At 53.4% G+C, this 20476-nt stretch overlaps 2 protein-coding genes across 2 annotated transcripts in view; both read right to left on the minus strand.

Moving 5' to 3' along the window:
- nop14 (NOP14 nucleolar protein homolog (yeast)) overlaps positions 1-5449 on the minus strand; it is a 7486-nt gene extending 2037 nt beyond the window's left edge. The window contains 18 exon segments of the mRNA XM_068753114.1: positions 140-287; positions 1528-1687; positions 1758-1911; positions 2010-2111; positions 2187-2322; positions 2475-2560; positions 2653-2783; positions 2868-3099; positions 3102-3152; positions 3222-3353; positions 3431-3553; positions 3625-3756; positions 3924-4040; positions 4042-4067; positions 4208-4349; positions 4447-4581; positions 4724-4906; positions 5367-5449. Of these exon segments, the coding sequence (XP_068609215.1) occupies positions 140-287; positions 1528-1687; positions 1758-1911; positions 2010-2111; positions 2187-2322; positions 2475-2560; positions 2653-2783; positions 2868-3099; positions 3102-3152; positions 3222-3353; positions 3431-3553; positions 3625-3756; positions 3924-4040; positions 4042-4067; positions 4208-4349; positions 4447-4581; positions 4724-4906 (2190 nt within the window). The 5' untranslated portion in view covers positions 5367-5449.
- A 625-nt stretch (positions 5450-6074) lies between these two features.
- add1 (adducin 1 (alpha)) lies at positions 6075-20075 on the minus strand. The gene is made up of 18 exons (XM_068753113.1): positions 19967-20075; positions 16603-16810; positions 16176-16338; positions 15944-16095; positions 15778-15858; positions 15562-15711; positions 15339-15482; positions 15165-15263; positions 14882-15055; positions 14428-14778; positions 12631-12726; positions 12448-12540; positions 12121-12138; positions 11346-11432; positions 10842-10998; positions 10089-10412; positions 9353-9442; positions 6075-7516 (listed from the first exon to the last, which is right to left on the minus strand). Exons 2-18 carry the CDS (start codon positions 16798-16800, stop codon positions 7224-7226), a joined length of 2670 nt encoding a protein of 889 aa, XP_068609214.1. The 5' UTR covers positions 16801-16810; positions 19967-20075; the 3' UTR covers positions 6075-7223.
- Between the last annotated feature and the right edge of the window lie 401 nt (positions 20076-20476).

Below are 20476 nucleotides of genomic sequence, written 5' to 3' on the forward strand. Positions count from 1 at the left end.
TTCTTCCTGTCCAGAACCAGCCGGCAGCGGGTCCGAGGAGCGGCGCCGGTCAGCTCCAGGATCTCAGCGCGGACCTCCTGGAGGAGGAGGAGGAGGTCAGAACGGACGCCGGCCGCTGGAGAACGCCTCAGACACCGACCTGTAGAGGCTCCGGTAGCGGCTGGGCCGACAGGTGCTCGGAAAGCAGGCTTCTGATTGGCTGGAAGATGCAGGTGAAGGATGTGAGGTCGCTGTACAGGAAGCAGCAGCGCCTCGCCAGGTCCAGACACGTCGACACACACGCCAACCTGCACGCACACACACACTCCATCGTGGTCATGCTAACATGCGGCGTGGAGTTAGCGTGTTCCTGGTAGGATCTATTATTGATCCGGTCATTGATAACCAATCCGTCGGAGTTTAAACGAAGCTTCTTTGTTTTTCTTCTCATTGATCAGCCTCAGATCGTCTCATTGATCAGCCTCAGATCGTCTCATTGATCAGCCTCAGACCGTCTCATTGATCAGCCTCAGATCGTCTCATTGATCAGCCTCAGATCGTCTCACTGATCAGCCTCAGATCGTCTCACTGATCAGCCTCAGACCGTCTCATTGATCAGCCTCAGACCGTCTCATTGATCAGCCTCAGATCGTCTCATTGATCAGCCTCAGACCGTCTCATTGATCAGCCCCAGACCGTCTCACTGATCAGCCTCAGACCGTCTCATTGATCAGCCTCAGACCGTCTCACTGATCAGCTTCAGACCGTCTCGTTGATCAGCCTCAGACCGTCTCATTGATCAGCCTCAGACCGTCTCACTGATCAGCTTCAGATCGTCTCACTGATCAGCCTCAGACCGTCTCACTGATCAGCCTCAGATCGTCTCATTGATCAGCCTCAGACCGTCTCATTGATCAGCCTCAGATCGTCTCATTGATCAGCCTCAGATCGTCTCACTGATCAGCCTCAGACCGTCTCATTGATCAGCCTCAGACCGTCTCACTGATCAGCCTCAGACCGTCTCACTGATCAGCCTCAGATCGTCTCACTGATCAGCCTCAGATCGTCTCACTGATCAGCCTCAGATCGTCTCATTGATCAGCCTCAGATCGTCTCACTGATCAGCCTCAGATCGTCTCACTGATCAGCCTCAGATCGTCTCATTGATCAGCCTCAGACCGTCTCATTGATCAGCCTCAGACCGTCTCACTGATCAGCCTCAGACCGTCTCACTGATCAGCCTCAGACCGTCTCACTGATCAGCCTCAGATCGTCTCACTGATCAGCCTCAGACCGTCTCATTGATCAGCCTCAGATCGTCTCATTGATCAGCCTCAGATCGTCTCATTGATCAGCCTCAGATGGTCTCATTGATCAGCCTCAGATCGTCTTCCTCGCTCTCTTCCTCTCTCGGCGGCGTTGGCGGTTTGACTAACACCGACTCACGCTGGAAGCTGGTCGACTTTAGGAGGAACCTGACACGATGCTAACTTTGCTGCGAGCTAGCACTCACCGATGATGTCTCCAGGTGGCCACACCCCCTCTCACCTGTGGTGATCTTTATCCAGCTCGTCCTTCAGGTCCAGGTGTCGGGTTGCAGACAGCGGGAGGCGTGTCCCGGTCCAGCTCCTGCAGGACTGGGCGTCTGACAGCACCAGCAGGTCGCTGCACCTCCCCGACGACCTGAAGGGCGGCGCTACAGCGTAACCTGAACACAAAGCCTGCTCAGTTCCCCCTGGCAACCAACGCGTTGCCAGGGGACACAAGCGAACACCTACACAGGCGGGCCTTGTCCCGCACGGCCAGGTGCAACGTTCCGACCAGGAAGTTGATGAGCTCAGGCAGGAAGCGCTTCGACAGAGAGACGTACTCCACCGCCAGGCAGCACAGCGCCAAACCGGCCGCCACGTCCTGCAAGGACCTCACCGGGCACTGGGGGGCGCAGTCAGAAGCACACACAGTGATGTCACCAGGTGTCATCAGCTCCAAGAAGACGACCTGGAAGCAGCGGAGCCCGAATGGACGCGCACCTTGGTGAGCGCCTGGCCGATGAAGAGCAGCGCCGGCGTGTTGACGGGATGCCTGAAGTCGGAGGCGGGAAACAGCAGCGGCGCCATCTTCAGGTAGACGAGCTTCAGACACGAAGGAGGCACGCTGCCGTTACGGTGCGACGGCGAGCGGATCAGTCTCAACAGAAAGGTCTCTACCGTGTCCAGCGCCGGGAAGGCATCGTGACCTTTGACCTCAAGCGCCTCCTCCACGGCGTGAGCGGCGTCCCGGAGGACGCTCTGCATGGCTCTGCAGGCCTCCTCTGGAAACATCTGGCACAAGGCGTACAGCTCGCTAGGAAAGAAACGGGAGTCAGCGGCGCGGCGCCGTGAGCGTGTCCACGGCGCCGCGGCGCTTCGCCCTGAACTTACGGCGTGAGCGTGTCCACGGCGCCGCGCCGCTGAGCCCTAAACTTACGGCGCCGCGCCGCTGAGCCCTGAACTTACGGCGTGAGCGCGTCCACGGCGGCGAGCTGAGGCGGAGTCCCGCTGGCCAGCGCACCGACGTACTCCAGCAGGAAGCCGAAGAGTTTCTGAGACGCAGAGCAAACCCGATGAAGGAGCGGTCACAGAGGGACAGACGCTGCGGCCCCGCCCCCCCGGGCCCCGCCCCCCACGGTCACACCTGCAGCTTCAGCTTGTTGCCCACGGCCAGGCTGGGGTGGTTGCTGCTCTGGGTCCGGGCCACGATGAGGCGCTGGTGCTCGGGGGCGTGGCCACGGAGCAGCTCCTCCAGCTGGCCGAAGCTCTCTGGAGCTGCAGGAACGACGAAGAGGAGTTACAGGAGGTCTCCGAGCCGGGGTCACCGACGAAGACGAGGGTGCTGCCGGGCGGAGTCACCTGGGAACGTGTAAGGGAGCTCCGCTCTGGCCGCCTCCTGCTGGAGCTTCACCTCCTCTTTGCTCAGACTCCTCTTCGGTTTGCCACTCGTCTCCTCATCCTCACTCTCTTGCTCCGACTCCAGGTCTGAGTGACCATCTTCTTCTTCTTCACTGCTGCCCCCCTCCTCCTCCTCCTCCTCTTCTACTTCTTCCTCCTCCCCCTCCCCCTCCTCCTCCTCTTCTTCATCTACACCTCCTTCATCCTTTTCTTCTCAGACTCCTCTCCAATGTTCCATTTTCCATCCTGGACACACAAAAGAAATGTGAGTTAAATGAATGCACACAGAAACATTTTAGTCCCGCCCCCTCCCACCTGATAGGCCAGGGTCTTCTTGTCCTCCTTGTCCAGGACGAAGCCGTCGTTGAGGTCGTCAGCAGAGATGTGGCTCTGACTCTTCGGAGCGTCCTCCTCTTCCTCGCCCATCATCCTCCTCAGACGGTCGGCCTGCAGGGGCCTCAGAGCGTTTAAAACGTCTGAACGCCATTTTGTAAAGACGGAAACGAGCTCCTCTGGAGACGCACCTCCAGCTTCCGGAGCTCCTCCTGCTCCTCCTGGGCCAGCTCCTCCGGGGTTTTGAGCTTCTCCGAGGGCTGAGCCTTCATCTCGAAGCCCAGCTCTCTGACCATCATGTCGTACTCCTCCAGCTGGAAGCAACGATCAGAGCATTGATCACCGATAGCTCACCGTAGCTAATCGATCGGTGATTGACGAGTACCTTTGGCTTCTCCTCTGGTCCATCAGCACCTTTGGGCGTCTTCTTCACCATCAGGGTCTGGATGCTCTTCCACTCCTGATCCAGCTTCTCGGTCAGCTCCTGCGCCTCCTCCTTCTGCACCTGCCGCTCCCGCTGAGGAGTAAAGGAGTAAAACAAAGTTAAAGATCCTCCCTCTCTCCTCTCAGACTGGAGATGAGGAGCTCAGTCTGTGGCTCCTCTCAGACCAGGAGGCACAGACCCCCCCCCCTTCAAAGGAACTGCCACGAAAAGCAGCAACTCTGGAAACATTACAACCGAACCTTCGCCTGCTTGGACTTCTGGATGAGCTCTTCAATGAGTTCCTGTCTGGATTTGGCTCTCTGGCTCCCCTCCTGCTGCTCCCCGGGAGTCTTCTTCTTGAGGAGGCCCCCTCCTCCCCCCAAAGTGGGAGGCGGTCAGCTCAGCTACATGACAAAGAGCAGCGTTGCTGTGAAATACTAGATCTGTTATCTCTAAAATCACAAATCAAATCAAACTTTCACTGTTGTGTACACACACACACGCACACGCACACACACACACACAGAGTAATAACGTTTCTGACCTGACAGAAGACCCTTCTCCTCCGATTCGTCATCGCTGTGAGTAACGTCAGTGAATTTCTCCATCTCTGCCAGCGATTGGCCGAAATGCGTCAGCTCCTCCTCCTCGTTTAGGTTGTACACGTCCTTCTTGTGATGGACGCGCTGCAGCACGAGACAGTGTCATACACGTTAGTGGGCATCCTTGTGGAGGTTCGATCCACAGCGAAGATCAATCAATCGACTGAACGCCATCGCTGACCTGCCGCTCCATCGCAAACCTCTGCAGGATTTTGTCCTCTGGTGCCATCTTGGTGTCGTACTCTCCAAACCTCCTGTCTATTAATTTGTTGGACTTGTTCTTCTGCTTGTATTCCTTCAGGAGGGTTTCTTTCCTCTACAGAAAACAAAAAGAATCAAGAATCAGGCGCTGCTTTCCCGGGTCTGGCGGGAGTTTGACAACTTAAAGAAACAAGACCAAAGCGGCCGTTGTGTTGCAGATATGCTGATAATGCTGCGATGTGGGAAAAGCAACCGACCTTATTTATGGCTTTGGATCGAGACACGCCAGGCAGACCCACGTCATGCTTGGATTTCCTCCCCAGAACATCAAACTTCTTCCGGTTGATCTTGACTTCAAAGGGATTGTTTTTAATCTCCGGAGCGGTCTTGGTTTTCCGGACTTTGTCAGCAAGGCTCCTCTTCTTCGGTGGCTTCCCCATCTGAAAATGCAGATAGCCGTCAAGCTAGTCCTGAGCTAACTATCTGCCAGGTTACCTGATGATGATGAATATATTTATTAGATAGAATGTTAGCGTACAAGTACAGTCACACAGTAGCATGTATTACAGTACAAGTACAGTCAAACATCCTGTCTAAGAGGAGCATTTCTAAAAAGCCCTTGCGGTCTTGTTTCCGTTGAAAGCCCTTCGTACATAAATCATCGCCATTTAACAGTAGAATTTTCGCAATACAAATAAAGATAAAACCAATATTAAATTACTGAATGATGTTGATGCTTCTCTGACTAGCATCTGCTAACAGTCAGCTTTACGGTCAATTCTATATTAGCTGTACGCTCCAAAGGTAAAAGTATATATCAATAAAACAAAAGATTACGTGATTAAAATCGATGCTACATCATAGCTAGCTATTAGCTGTTCGTTTGTAAACAAACATTACCGTAGATAGTTTACCTTTTAGCTTCGTCTGTGATTCTATTAAATTAAATCCATGAAGGCCGAACAAAACGAAAATGTTTTCCTCCCCACGTTGAACAACTGGCTCCGAGTTCAAGCCTGGAGAAGCCGGGGTGAGAGTTCAGCACCAGGAAGGCGACAGGAAGTCCTCTCCTCTCGGGTGCGCGTCTAGCCACAGCGCCCCTAGCGGTCAATGCGGAGCATCGCACGTTTGCGCATTTCGATGCATAAAAAATATATATCTCAATGGCTCAAAAGGATGTTGACAGACAAGTGAATAAAAGGCTGACAGTGTAGGAGTAATTACTACAATTTGAAAGTCAGCATGTTAAGATAAAATAATGAGTAATCTGGGAATAACCGGTCTATTGTGTCGCTCTGCTGAAGGCTTTGGGTTCGCGTTACAGCCTGAGGCAGAGAATCATTCACCGGTACAAAGGACGGAGTCTTTAGAAAACCGTAAACGGGGTCAGGTTGCTGATGTACAACCTGCAGGTCACCACGCCCGTTTCTTTAGCGGTCTGGATGAAAATGAGCTCTCATAAAAAACATCTTTCACGTTGTCATTTTGAACTACGTGGTTTCACCGGCAGGAACTGCAACCACTCTGCAGGTCATACTTATGAATACAAGTATGTAAAGTACACAAGTAAGTACACTTCATTATACAAATGGCTACAATCAGACAATGACTAGTGGTAGTGTTTTTATTTATATAGTTGTAAAAGAGGAAGAACCACAAGAAAAGAAAGGCGGGACCATTAACGCTGTAGATATGAGACATTTACATAGCAAGTGGATCAGAATACAAACCAGTAGAGCAGCGAGTACAAATAAAGTCAGAGGCTGGCTCAAATGAAAGCAGCACTAGAAGATTCCAGTATTGTTAGACACTGAAGCCAAACGTAGTAAAATAAAGGGCCGGTTACATTCATATAAAAGAGTAGTACAGGCTAACAAGCCTCCACATGCAGGTATAAGTATGTAAATGCAGACACACCACCTGGTTAATAAGCCTGCCGATGGTTAGTTTCGCCTCAGCTCACCTCCACTCAACCTTAAAACTCACACGGGGGGGGGGGGGGGGGGACGTCAGGAAGCACAGGGCAACACATGATCACACATCAGTGATGGGATCAGCTTCTCCTGCGAGGTTTCACCGAAAAGCATTCAGGTCTAAAGGGTGGAGTTAAACACAGGACAGGTCCAGCTGGACCCCCCCCCCAGACTGACAGTGCAACATAGATCGATCTACAGGGGCTTAAAAAAGAAATAACCAGGAATAAAATGAGAAACAAACAATATGTAGGAGCTGCTCCGGTTTAACGCGTCAAAGCAAACCAGGCTGCAAACTATTAGAATAAATGAAAATACAAAGAGAAAACTTCTTTTTTTTTTTTTTTACATCCCTTCATACTAAAGACTTAAAGCCAAAGCAAATACATCATCAACCCTCGCAAACACTTTGTGGGATTAAATCACAATCAGCATCTCCTGGTTCAACCTTTGACATCTGCTGCAAATTCATCTGGTGTGAGCAGAAACAAAAAATAAAGGTTTGGGCACGCCAGCTAACAGCCGGACGCGACGGATCGTGGAAACGCTACACGGACTTTACGAGTGACTCCCTCCCAGAACATTCTAGTGGTTACAAGAGCTCAGCCACACTCGCTGCGTCATCAGGCGCGGCGCGCGTCACGCACACACAGCAAAAAGCCCGTTATAGTGAGAAACCTTCAGCAATCAATCATTTTTACATGTGTACAAAAGGACAAGCAGGTTAATAAGCCAGCGACAACCACGGTCTGACAGCGTGACGACAGAAAGGAGGAGACTGAATCTAGGACTCCGCCTTCTTCTTGTTTTTCTTCAGGAAGGAGGGAGTACGAAACTTCTTTTTCTTTTTGGAGGGAGATTTGTTGGGAGACTCCTCCCCTTCCTGTTCTCCGGCGTCAGCAGGTTCCTCCGCCTCAGCTGCGTCTGTGGCGGCGGCGGCGGCGGCGGGGGTGGGGGCGGAGTCTTCGGCAGGGAGCGCTGGGGCGTCTGAAGGGTCATCTGGTGTTAGATCTGGAAGGGTCTGTCTCAGGGTGGCTGCATCGCTCTCATCCTTATCGGTTTGTTCTGGCACAGTCTCTGGTGGGAGGGGGAAGGAGAGAGCAATCGATCACAGACAAACGGATGGATCCGCCCATAACCAATCACACGACAGATAAACTATCAACAGCAATTCCACTTCCACTCTGCCTCTTCAGTTCGATCTCAATAGTCAAATTAAGTGCCGACTCATGTAGAAAGAGAACGTTTAATATTTAACCCCTTCCTGCGTTCTTATCTCCCCTAGTTGGTTCCGGGCGTTTTAGTTTTACCTTCAGAACCGGAGTACCGGGACACTTCTGACTAATGTAAGCAGCTGCTGGGAGTAAAGGCATCAAAGCTGGTTTGGTTTCGCAGAGGCTATTTTTGGTTCATGGAATAACGTCAGTAACATTTATTCATATTAATCATTTGTTTTTTAAAGTATTAATTTATGTTCAAATTAAACCATTCATATTTTTCTGTCAACATTCCAGCCTACCATAGGCTAATCTAGTTAGCTACAATAGCAACTTCTTAGCGTTAGATAGCAGCTCAGGCAGGAGCTCACACAGGTGAGTCCGATGCAGCCCGAGTACAGCTGTGCTCACATGCTACAGGCTAGCAGGGTTAGCCGTTTGTCACGGCACAGCCGACACGCCAGCCATCTTTCACATCCCGGAGGAGAGACGAGCCAAAAAAATATTAGAGATAAAAAGCCAAGCACTGGAGATCCCCATTCAAGCTAAACCGCCCCCCTCGGATCAGGCGCCGGTCTACCTGGCAAAGACCTCGTCTGGAAGACAAACGACATTCGGGACGTCACCGGATGTCTCCATCAAACAAGTCACAGCACTGACAGGATGCGCTTACGAGCAAGAGCTAAGCAAGAGCTAATCAGTGAAGGACCGGCAGGAAGAGGACGAGAGGTTATAACAGGGGGGGGGGGGGGGGGTCTACTTCAGGAGCATCTTCCCCTTCTGTCCAAAGCAGCTCGGTTAAATAAAGGCTTTAATTACAGGACATGAAATCCAGATGGGCTTTATCTTTAAAGCTGTAGAATCTGGAACCAGAGAATCTCAAATTACAAGAGGAAGAAGCACTGAAATGACCCCCCCCCCCCCCCCCCAGCAACCCAAAGAAAGACCCAGAGGAGGCCCGGGTTAGTTCAGACCACAGGACGGCTGCACGGGTCAAGCCATGCCGAGAGGAGGCGGCCACCAAACGCATGGAGGGTGAGGTGTGGTGGGACGGGGGAGACGGGGGGGGGGGAGACGGGGGGGGTAGGACATACTTACTATGGTAACAGGTACTCTTTTGTATTTCCATCTCCTGATTGTAATCGCAGCCACAAAAGAAAAAGCACAAGTAGAAACGAGTCTATGCAGATCAAACCGAGTTAAATCAAAGAGATCAAACTGTGAGATCGAGAGGAAGGAATTAAACACCAGGGGAAATGTAAAAAAGAATGGACGACCCATTCAGAGCAACCCCACAACGACGGCGGACGGAGACAGACATGATTCAGATCAGTTAGTATTAGATTACACCTGCGACCACAGCTGCTCCTCTTCCTCACGCTCTAAACTGGGATTGGGAGCGCCCGGCTCTTTTGGACCAGGTCTGGCGCCGGCCTGCGATGACGACGCCCTCATGGGTGTAATCCAATAGTAATAAAGACCAAGAGGAGAGCAGGAAGGACCCGAGGTCTGCGCTGGCAGGGAAGGACCTTGGGCCGGTCCAGACCTCTTGGCCTGTTATTACAGACGGCACAGCAACCGACAGCCACCACAAAGACGGACAGGCAGGTGGGGGGGGGGGGGGGGGTGGGGAGGCCCCCCGTGGACCCTACAAGAGGCAGGGAGTCCAGAGAGACGCGACGCCGCGTGAACCTACCTTCCTCTGCTCCGATGGGGGTGCTGGGGGGCGTGGCGGTGGGTTTCTGGCCTTTAGGCTCCGCCTCAGGCTCCGCTAGCCCGCCCACATCTGGAGGAAAACCACAGAAAGCAGGCAGTAAGAAACCAAGCAGTAAGAAACCAACGAATGCAAAAGCATTTTAGAATGTTTACCGGCTAAAGCTTCAAAAGCGTCAACAACAACAAAGCAACAAGAAAAGGGAGGAACAAACAGCGAAAGCTTCTGAACAAACCCCCAAACCAACGTTTGACATCCCGATGAGCTTAAATGACCCTCGGCTGATTGGAACCGGGCAGAGGGGGGAAGTGGAAACCCACAGGTACGCATCCAGGACAGGCGAGCAGGAAGGGGAGGGGCCCAGTGCACACACAAGCTCTGATTGGATGACCGAGCCCAGACAGCACGCCACTGCAAAAGCACCCGCAAAAGAAAATGAGCGTCCACCCCTCAGATCCTCTCTGCTCGGCTGCTCGGCCAATCAAACTGCACAAAGGGCATGGCCTCCCAGAGCTCTGACGGCTTTGGAGAGGACATCAGGGCTGGGATGGGGGGGGGGAATAACGGAGCAAACGTTTCAGAGTTCGGTCTGTGGGTTGGGAGGGTGCAAGATCAAACCCCCAGAGGAAGGACAGCATAGCAGGCAGAGATCCCAAAGCCCCCAGCGCACTGGCATTTAGCTGAGCAGGGGGGCGGGACTCCGCTTCATCTGGGGTACCTGGGGCCCGATCGTCCTGAGCCTCCGGGGCCGGGGGCTCCATGCTGAGGGCTCTCAGCACAGCGCAGTGGAAGTCTTTCTGGGGCGAGTCTAAAGCAGAAGAACCCTCGTCCACCTCAGCAGAACCGGCTGGTTCCGTCCTGCTGGCCCCCGGCGCCTCAGAGACAGGCGGGGCAGCTGGGCGTGGATCCCCGTCACAGGCGGGGGCCTCGGACAAAGAGGGCAGAGGTGTGGAGGCAGAGGCCCGACCCCTCGGTGGCGCCGCTGGGGCAGGACAGGGGACGCCGGGTACTGGTCCCGTCCCACTACCGTCTCGTCCCTGCACTGTGCGTGTGTGTGTGTGCGTGTGTGTGCGTGAGTAGAGACAGAAACACAATTTGTAATCCCAATACATAAACAATTTATTTTCTTTTTGACCTCCACGCGACTATTTGAGTTATTTAAATGTGATTTTGTGTCTTTTGAAGCTGCAAACGGACGAATAAATAAACGCATGAATCCGGAACCCTCATCTATGGCCATTAGAGCGTCCCGGGGGGGGGGGGGGGGGGGGGTCCGGAACCCACCCCTGCCGTTTATGACCCCGTTCCCCACAGCAACCGCAGAACTGCTGCCCACACTCATCCGTGGCTCTCCAGTGAGTCACCGTGGAAACGAGCCGCCTCCGTCCAAAGAGGCTTAAAATGGCCTCCTGTTCCACGGCTCGGGTCTCTCCGTTCAGACAGACGCCGTCACAAGAGACGGCCGCGTTACCTTCGGCTCCTCTCTGCTTCAGCGCCACCTCCTTGCGGTACTCCTCCAGCTCCCGGTCGGTGAGTTTGGTGAAGGGGTTGGGACCCTGCTTGCTGACGAAGACCTTGGGCTGGTACTCCTTCTCTATGATGGCCTTGGACGCGGTCACTAGCTCCCCCTGCAGGACACACACAAGAAGGCAGGGAGGGACACGCCGTCAAAGCCGGGCGACGAATCACATTAAGAGAATTAATATTACGCCTAAAGCTGGGATAGAACCTGGACTCGCTTCGTTCTTTGAATTATACATTTAATTTGCAGGAAAACGCATTTCTAGGTCGAGACTCTCTCTGCTGCCCACGACAGTAAGACATGAAGCAGATCAACCTTTCACCTCAGAGAGAATGAAGATGTGAAAAGGACCGACAGGTCACATGACTTTACGAACGACTCCTCTACACAGGTCCAGATACAGAATGACTAGAGAATGAGGTGGAGTACAGGTGAAGGCTGGAGCAGAAGTACCTTTCTAATTGATTTAGCAGGACTATAGGACCCCTCGGACACATCGAGGCCGTCAATAGTGTCTGTACAGTCAGACAGAGGGGCGTCCTGCAATAGTAAACCCAGTGAGGGGAGCATGACCCGGCCCGGAAAACACAATGTTCACACTCGAGGGTGGAAAGAGCGGCTTGATCTCTCGAGGATATTCAGACGTGATGCCCCCGTTGCAGAATTTAATGGGTCTGTGCTCAAAGTGCTCGAATTGAATCAGAACCAGAACCTCCAGATAACATAAAAACAGACGAGCAGGTTCGTGTGGGATTCTGCCGTTTAAAAAAAATGCAGTTGCATTATTTTGTAAAACACAGCAGCTATTTTTACCATTAAAACCGAATTAGTTTAGTTCAGATCAAGAACTTTCCACCTCTGCGTGCGCGCACACACACACACACAGATGCATGCAAGGACACATGGATCCGGAGGAAGCTTCATGCTGCAGGAACAGCTGCACACAGCACCGTTTCAGTCTGGGATTAGAGAAACCAGAGACTAGAGATATGCTGGGTTAAGTTTAACACGCCCATACGCTGCAGAGTCCCTGCCTCTGGGGGGGGTTAGGGGTAAAGAGCGCATGCACAGAAATGAAACGTGGGCGTATTAGACCACGGCGACGGATAAAAGCATCAACCGTCATACGGGGAAATAAACCCAGAGACAAAAACGAGTGGCGATGGAGACGGCCTGAGCTGGCAGGTTTGAGAGAAGAGCTGGATTACCTCTCCTCAAACGGACTCACCTGCCAGACCGTCAACCTCTGTGGCCAAAGAATAAGGCGACAGAACAAAGTCACCCGCAGCTCAGGGACACACGGGCGACACGTGCGCCGTTATCAGCGCTGAGGTCACCCCTTCAGAACACGGCATCACATCAGACTTCAATCAGCGGCTTTGATTTAAGGTCCCAGGACGACGTCTCTAAATATTCACGGGTCCAGACCTGGACTGAGTAGATCTTACGTTGCTTTTCACGTCGTTTCTCTAGACTCTAAACTGTCAGCATCAGAACATTCATCTCCAGGTCAGGGCGGCGGCGGCGGCGAGGGTTTTGTGTACGACAGACTGACCTGGGTGAAGGAGCGCTCCGCCACGGTGCTGGCACACAGCAGCTGGGACTGGGGTCCCGCCGTCTTTATGTCCTGCAGGTTCTGCTCCCGGATCTACAGACAACAGGGACAGTCATAAAATAGTGAGGACGAGGCGGCGCATCAGGTCTGACGGACGGGTTCGAGGTACGAGGAGAGGGGCACCTTATTCCTCATCTCCAGGACGTCTTTCGGATTGGTGTTCATTGGGATGAACTGATTGGCTACGGCAGCCTGGCGGCCCCCGTCCTCCTTTGTCCACTGGAAACATCAAGAAAAATATTTAAAAATAAATAAATCAAAGCAACCAAAACCAGAGAGACCCAAGCATTAAAAAAAATATCTACTACGCAGGCTTCACAACACGGGAATCATGCTGAACTGAAAGGGCAGCTGGATGGCTGTAAGAGGTCAGGATGTAAAACGTGAACCGATGAGGAGTTATACTTTAGACACACTGGTTGACATGCATCACCCCCGATGGTCGCCCAGTAATCCCAGTAACGTAGTCACCTCAGCCCACTTCTGTGTAATGAAGACCGAAAAGCTAAAGACACGGCAAATAAAAAAAACTACAACTAAACTCACAGGAGTTAAGAATTCTTTGATTTTTATCGCGCTCATATAATTTTGTTTGTTGATCCTTGTAATATTTCTTGACTTTGACGTTCGATGTTCAAACATTACACCGTCCTAGATGAGGCTGGACGAGCTACTGGAGGCAAGATGCATTTAAAATAGGAGCTTTAAACGCCGTCTGGAATCTGTCGTGTGGGTTTATGATCTTATAAGACGGTTTTTATATCTTTACAGTAACAGCTGAACGCACAATGGAAACCGCGTGTCATCATCGATGTACCATTAGTCCCAAACAAACAGAAGAAGCCAGACATTAACTAAAAGCATCACAGGAGGAGAGGAATGGTGACGGGGGGGTGGAGGGTGAGATGCTGATTCTGGCTTACGAAGCGAGTGGCAGTGGGGGGTGAAGCTGGCGTCATTTCCAGGCTGATCCACAACAACAAGGACGGAGATAAGAGAGAGACACAGCGCTAGCGCTAGCGTTAGCGTGTATGATCCGTCCGGCAGACGGAACCCTTTACTTCCAGTGTTTGTGTGAACCTGGTAATGGCTCAGCAGAGCCGCAGGAGAAGAACCGGACCCATTCCTCGCACCGAACCGGACGAGCGGCGGTGGGAACACAAACCAGGAGCTTTCATGCACAGGATTCGGCGTCACCATTAAGCGGGTTAATGTCATTCACAGCGAAGCTTAAGCTCGTGGGTTCAGCCCGATGAGAGCGGCGTCTGGATGAGGTCATGAGATGGACGTGTGAACGTGATATACTCACAGAGAGCGTCTCAGACACAACACTTCCTACTTTCCCAACAGGAGGTATTTCATTTTAAAGTCAAGTCAAATTCCACGGCTTTGATTTTTCATTTCCCTGAGCAAATCCAATCATGCAGGAAACATTTTTAAAATGCTGAAACCAGAGAATAAAAAGAGCAGAACCGCAAACAAGCCGGAGGCTTTGAAGAATCAGAACGAGAGGAAAAGCGCTCTCATCATTTAAACTGGATCTTAAGCTCTCGGACACGCCTCCTGCTTTCCTACGGGCTGATCTAATGACTCGTTAGCGACGGCGCGGTGAGCGGCTTCGTCACCGCGTCTCGCCATGCCCACCTGGCCGCTGGCAGAGCTAGGCCACACCCCTGCTGCTCACACCTCTGGGGAAAACATTAAAACCAACAAAAGCATTTCACAAATCACGCATGCAAAGTGGGGCATGCAAGCGGGCAGCCGGCCCGGCATCCTGAAGCACCGGGAGCCCCGAGGGACGGCCGCTAGCGCCGAGGAGCTAACCGCCCGACGTCTCCGGACCCTCAGGATGCCGACCGCCGACCCGCCACACGGCGAGTAGCAGTACATCGGTACAATGAACGGTAAGGAGGCACAGACCAAGCAGTTGGTTATACAGCTCGGCACGCAGACACCAGACGACAGCGACCGCAGCAAGGGGTTCACTTGATCGTGTGTCATGTTCGTCCACACCTTAGGCTTCGACTTGGGGCTGCCGCCGTCGGGCCCGTCCTCGCCGGGCTCGTCGGGGCGGCCGCCAGCGTTGACCCAGCGGGTCTTGTCACGCTGGCCGCGCTGGAAGCTGTGCTTCAGCGGGGAGCGGGCACCAGAGTCACTGTCCTCGCCGTGCGAGTAACCGCCGTGGGCGGAGGAAGCGCTCTCCACGTCGCTGCACTTTTTACCTTTGTCTCGTAATGCGGGGCAGCGGTAAGGGTAGCCCGTCCTGTAGCCCTGCACGACAGGGGCGCAAAAACGGCAGTTAGCGAAGGGCTGGGGGCGGTTTGGACCCGACCCGACCCGGGTCGCGTGTTTGAGGCGCTTCTTTCAGGCGTACCAAATTGTCGAGCATCCTCATGAGAGCCTCAAACTCCTGCTCCCCTGTTTTCCACTGGGGGTATGAGGAGGAACCGTCGCCAGCAGGTGCCGGGACACGTGGGCGGGCCTTATATTTCACGGGGTCCAGCATCACCAGATTATCTGGTCCTCCGGCGCTGGCCAGCGTTCGCACCTGAAGTCGAAGAACAGCATGAATAGAGAGGGGGGGGGGGGGGGCATAAACAATCAACACGACGAGACACACGACCCATGACCCTCTGCAAGCCTCGGCGGCGCCCTACCTGGATCTCGCAGGCGGCCACCAGGTTGTGGATGTAATGGAAAGCTTCCTCGACGGTTTCCCCGACGGACACCAGGCCGTGGTTCCTCAGGATGAGCACCTGGGACGGGAACCGACAACATGAGACGGAGACAAACGAGACTCGTCTCCGGGTCGCGGGGCTGCGGGGAGCGACCTTGCTGCTGGGCCCGAGGTTCTTCTGCACGACGGGCCCTTCGTTCAGGTCCAGCACGATGCCCTGGTAGTCGTGGTAGGCCACCTCGCCCAGAGACAGCGCCTCGGGAGAGATGGGCAGCAGCCCGCACTTCATGGCCGACACCTGCAACGCGACGGAGCGGCGCGTGACCAAAGGCTGTAACGTGTCGGCGTGCGTTTCCGCGGCGCGTGCCGTCGCTCACCGCGGCGCCGGCGTGCGTGTGAATGTGGACGATGCACTGGACGTCGGGCCGCGCAGCATAGATGGCAGAATGGAGGGTGAAACCAGCCTGGTTGATCCCGAGGTTGGTGCTGCCCCGGTCCACTATCTCCCCCTCGAAGTTTATCTTCACCTGGGGGGGGGAGGAGTCACTCGGAGCGTCACGTCAGCGGACTCAAAGAGAAGTCGAGGTGCTCACCAGGCTCGAGGCAGTGACCTCACTGTACAGCAGCCCCATCGGGACGATCAGGAAGCGATCCGGCTCCGAGTTCACCCGGACCTGGAGGAAACCGAAACGCCCATCAGGCCACGCAGCAGCTGGGGGGGGGGGGGGGGGGGCAGCGGGGCCTTAGACCGCCCCTTACCGTGAGGTGGTTGTAGATCAGCTGGGACCAGCCGAACAGGTCGGCCACGCGGTAGAAGGCAGCTAGCTTGCAGCGAAGCAGCTTCTCCCCTTTGTCGTAGGAGATGGAGTCTGACCCCCGCAGGTCGTTCACCGGGGTCACCATGCCCAAGCCTGAGAGTGAGACAGGTGTTCAGACAGACGGGTGGCCTCCAGCTGGGCCCCGTCCGCACACCAAAGTGAACGCCGCTTACTCATGTTGAGCGCCGCCATGCCCCCCTGCGGCGCCGCCGGGTACATGGAGGGCATGCTGGTGGTCATGAAGTCCGCTATCTGCTGCAGGGCCAGCAGGCTGGTGGGCGTCTTCCCCTTCTTCAGCTGATCCTGGATCATGGTCTCCAGCTCGTCACAGAAGGCCTGCCGACCACATTTCAGGAGGATTAAAAAGGGGCTAGCATGCTAGGCTAGCAAGCTTAAAACAAAACTATAACATGGGACCGTTTTAGCTCGGCGCGGCTACTGAACTGGCCGCCGAGGTCATGAAGGTCGCTCTTAATAAATGAACAGCCGACAGCGTCCCTCTTTGGACAGAGCTTCTCATGCGGCGAGGACCCTGGGCCAGCATGTGATGATGATGATGATGATGGTCACAGAGTCGCTATGCGTTCGTGTTCCACTGACCGGACTCTGCAGGATCATGGAGACCCTCTTCCTCTGCTCCATCATGTTGAAGTCCTGCCGCAGGTCCGGCGCCATGTTCCTCTCCCGCTGGTACTCCGGACTGTTTTCATCCACCCGGTCGAAGTACCGCTCCTTGTGGGGGGCCGTGGTGGGAGGTGGGGCCGTCACCACCCCAGCACCTGACTCGCCGTTCATCATGGGCCGGCTTCTGTGGGGGGGGGGGGGGGGGGCGGGGGAGATATTCACGTGGAGGTCCAGAGTTTTCGTTCATTAATAATAAAGTATGAGAACATAAAATGCTGACAGAGCGACAGAACACACTCTGCCCCATTTCCTGTCCGGGTCATGTGACCTCTCCTCCCAGCTCACGGAGCTTCTCATCGATTCCCACCATCCGTTTCCTGGAACCCAACGACACCGAGCCGTCGGCGCCGGCCGACGGAACGCAGGACAACGACTGGAAGTCCTAATCAGAAACAGCTGATCGGTTCACGCAAGGATAAACGGAATCGACAGGTCGGTCACCGCAGGAGACGAACAAGGGCTGTGTGTGTGTGTGTGTGTGCGTGTGCATGTGTGTGTGTGTGTGCGTGCGTGCGTGCGTGTGTGCGTAATACCCCAGAGCGTGTCGCAGCCCATTAGTTCCCATCAATATGAATGTTCGGCCAGAACAACCATGACAACTGTCGCCGAGGCCGAAGCATCCGGCGCCACACCGAGCTGAAGAGCCTCCGTTTGTTCGCTGCTGCCGGTCAGCGCTGGGATTTACCACGACAACAAACGCACCACCAGCGCCGCGCCACGCTTTATTTATTAGCTTAATGAACATTTCATTATCCAGGAACGGAGAGCAGAGGAAATCAAGCTTCAACTTAAAAGACCAACGACACAGATGAACTCCGCTACCCATCACAGACCTACTTCTAAAGACCATGTTTCCATGGAAACGACAAGAATACGTTAAACTACGTCCTATAAAGATTACGCTGGACACAACGGCGCTGCGGGAGTTGTGTAACAGGATCCTTTCTCCGGTTCAGATGGAGTCCAGCGAGCGCCTTCGTTACAGGTCGAGTGAGACGTCACTATTTATTACAGCAGGAGGAAGAGGAGGAGGAGGAGGAGCACGAAATGAGTCCGAGCGAACGAGCCGCGGGACGCCCGATGATAATGCAGCGAACCCATCTCTTTTTTCAGGAGCGTTGTTTGAGTAATCTCATTTCCTCCCGGCCGCTCCCAGCCTGGTTACGACGGCCCACAGCTGGAGCAACGCCTCCGGCTGTGCGACGGCAACGGCAACGGTTTCTGTTGTGCACCCGAACTCGGCGCCGGCCGGCCGCTCCTTCAGGGGGACGCCGGGACAACAGCGACCACGCAAAAGCAGGCGGATTTATCCATCGACGCCCCCACCCTCAGATACGTAGGAGCAGCTACAGCCCTTCATGTTGAGTGAGGTCGCCATGGAAACAGACCACATTGCCATGGAAACAGCCTTTCTAGAGCAGCGTTATGTAAGAACAGCTGTAGCAAACTCCCGTGCTCGTCATTTAAGGGGATTCAGGCGGAACCGGCGCTCCAATCGGGGCCGCCGCGACGCCGAATGTGACTGAATACATTAAGAATGCGATGATGCTAGCGGAGGAACGTTTGCGTCCCTGCAGAGTTTCAACAACCGCACCCGAGAAACGCTTCAGCTTTAAAGTCATGAACAGGAGCCCGGGTCGTGCTGCACGCCGGCCTGGAACGCGAGAGGGTTCAGCTTCTGCACATGATGGGCCGGCTTTAAAATGCTCTTTTGTACTGCCGACAAGAGACACGAAGCCTGAACCGAGCGCAGCCTGCAGAAATGAACATTTTGATGCTGCTCCAAGTCCTAACAAGACTAAAACAGCCGCCCGGTTTGTGGCCGTTCCTTCGCTGACGCCGGGTCAACAACAAATGCCCAAGCGGACGGACTTCTGACCGGCTTAACGCGCCATTGGAGTCATAATGCGCCTCTCAATTATGAATTGCAGCTCGCTTTATGAAGCTTTTCAGCACCAGGTGTTTCAAGCAGCATCGGAAATGAAATAGAATCATTATTTTCATTTTTTTGCAGTTTTTAAAAAGCTTTTCTTTTCAACTAACAATCCGAAAAGCTGGACGTTATGAACTTTACCGTGAATAAAGGAAACTCCAAGCAGGAAATGTCTTTAGCTGCCTCACGCTGGGTGCTAAAAGCAGAGCTAAAAGCGTTAGCCTCGGCCTCACACTCACCAGAAGCGTAATGATGCTTTGCTAATGCTGCTGCTGAATGTGCAAATGAGTAAAAAATAAATAAAAAGCACAATAAATAACCATTTAAAGCATTGCGTGAACCCAGACAGAGTTTCTGTCTGAAACACGGCCTCCAGCACACGCTGGCCCGTACGCCATGCGTGCAGATTTGATCTTAAAATAATCAGACATCGTGACGTCTGGAGTGAACAACAGCTCAGAGTTTTTACTTAAAAGTCTCACGAAGCAAAGTGATCACAAACGGGAAGTGGAGGTGAAATGAGGAACACATTTTCAGGTGCGCTGCGGTGGAAGGCGTGGGGAGTGGGACTAAAACCAACACCGTGGAGCGAGTGTGTCGGGAGGGTGGCGACATGGAGCCGGGCAGGAAGCTGCGACCAGTCACACAAACAGAATAACCAAATCCAGGGAAAGCAGACGCTCCAAACACACCCGGAAAACCACACAGCTCGGATTCCGTACACATCATAAACCTCATGGATCAAAGGCTTGGTATCTTATCACAATAACAAGTGAAAACATTCAGGACAGTTTGGTCCAGAGGATGGCCGACAGCTGTTCATCCGGAGAAAGTGTCCAGATGACCGACTACAGCCCTCCAGCGCCCTGCTCAGATGGTTGCACCAGTCCATCAGGAGGAGGATTACTGCTGAGAAGTCCATACTCTGTATCCATAGTCAGAGTAAACCGGCTGGTGGCTAAATAACTGAATTAATCTACACCTGCTCTTTTTCAGCAGCACGCGAATCCAAATCAAACAGCACGAACAATGTCTGCATGTGGAATGTAAAACAACGCAGGCCAGCTAGCGTAGCAGCATGCTAACTGTACCCGGGCCCACACACACCGGAGACCCGGTGCTGTCTGCTGCGCAACGGAAGAATCCGTTTGAACGGAGGAGAGCATATTTAACACCCGTAAAACGGAGAGGCCCGTCCTTCCAGCATGAAGTCGCGCCGCTGCGCCTCTCTGCAGCCCGAGTAGCATCTGAGCTAACTAGCGGTAGCTTCTCCACCGAGACACGAAGGCTCGGGGGCTAACGTTAAAACACACAGCAAACACGAAGATAATAGTGACTCCAGCTTACCCTCTTCAACGAAGCGGTGCAATTTAATCAGAGCCCGCGAAAAACAGCCGACAAAAGCGCCACTTCTCCCAGAGCGGCGGTTCCAGAAGCTCTATCGCTCGACTCGTCCTCCCCGCGTCGCTCCACCCACATTCGCCATCATCCCAGTTGGGTGCGGTAACGTTATTAATTTACCACTCGCTGATTGGGTATATAATGTCACGTGTCAACAGCAGAGTTGTTGATTGGCGCAAGAGCTGTTTGCCCGCCTGGCAGTAAGGGAGCCTCCATGTAATGTTATTGTCGGGGGGTGGAATAAAGGTCACTTATTATGAACCGACACAGCCTGGAAAATGTTCTGATACCAGGAAATGTCCAGCTATGAAAATAAGTAAAAGCGATCAATATACAAGTGTGATATAGTCGGATAAAATTAAATATTAATGTTCTGAAAATGTCGGCGCATTATATGTTACCTCATTAGCTTATTATTGCTCATTCTCATTATTTTATGAGCTAAGATGAAACAAT

This window comes from Brachionichthys hirsutus, chromosome 19 (genome assembly GCF_040956055.1).
Source record: "Brachionichthys hirsutus isolate HB-005 chromosome 19, CSIRO-AGI_Bhir_v1, whole genome shotgun sequence".
Classification (NCBI taxonomy): Eukaryota; Metazoa; Chordata; class Actinopteri; order Lophiiformes; family Brachionichthyidae; genus Brachionichthys; species Brachionichthys hirsutus.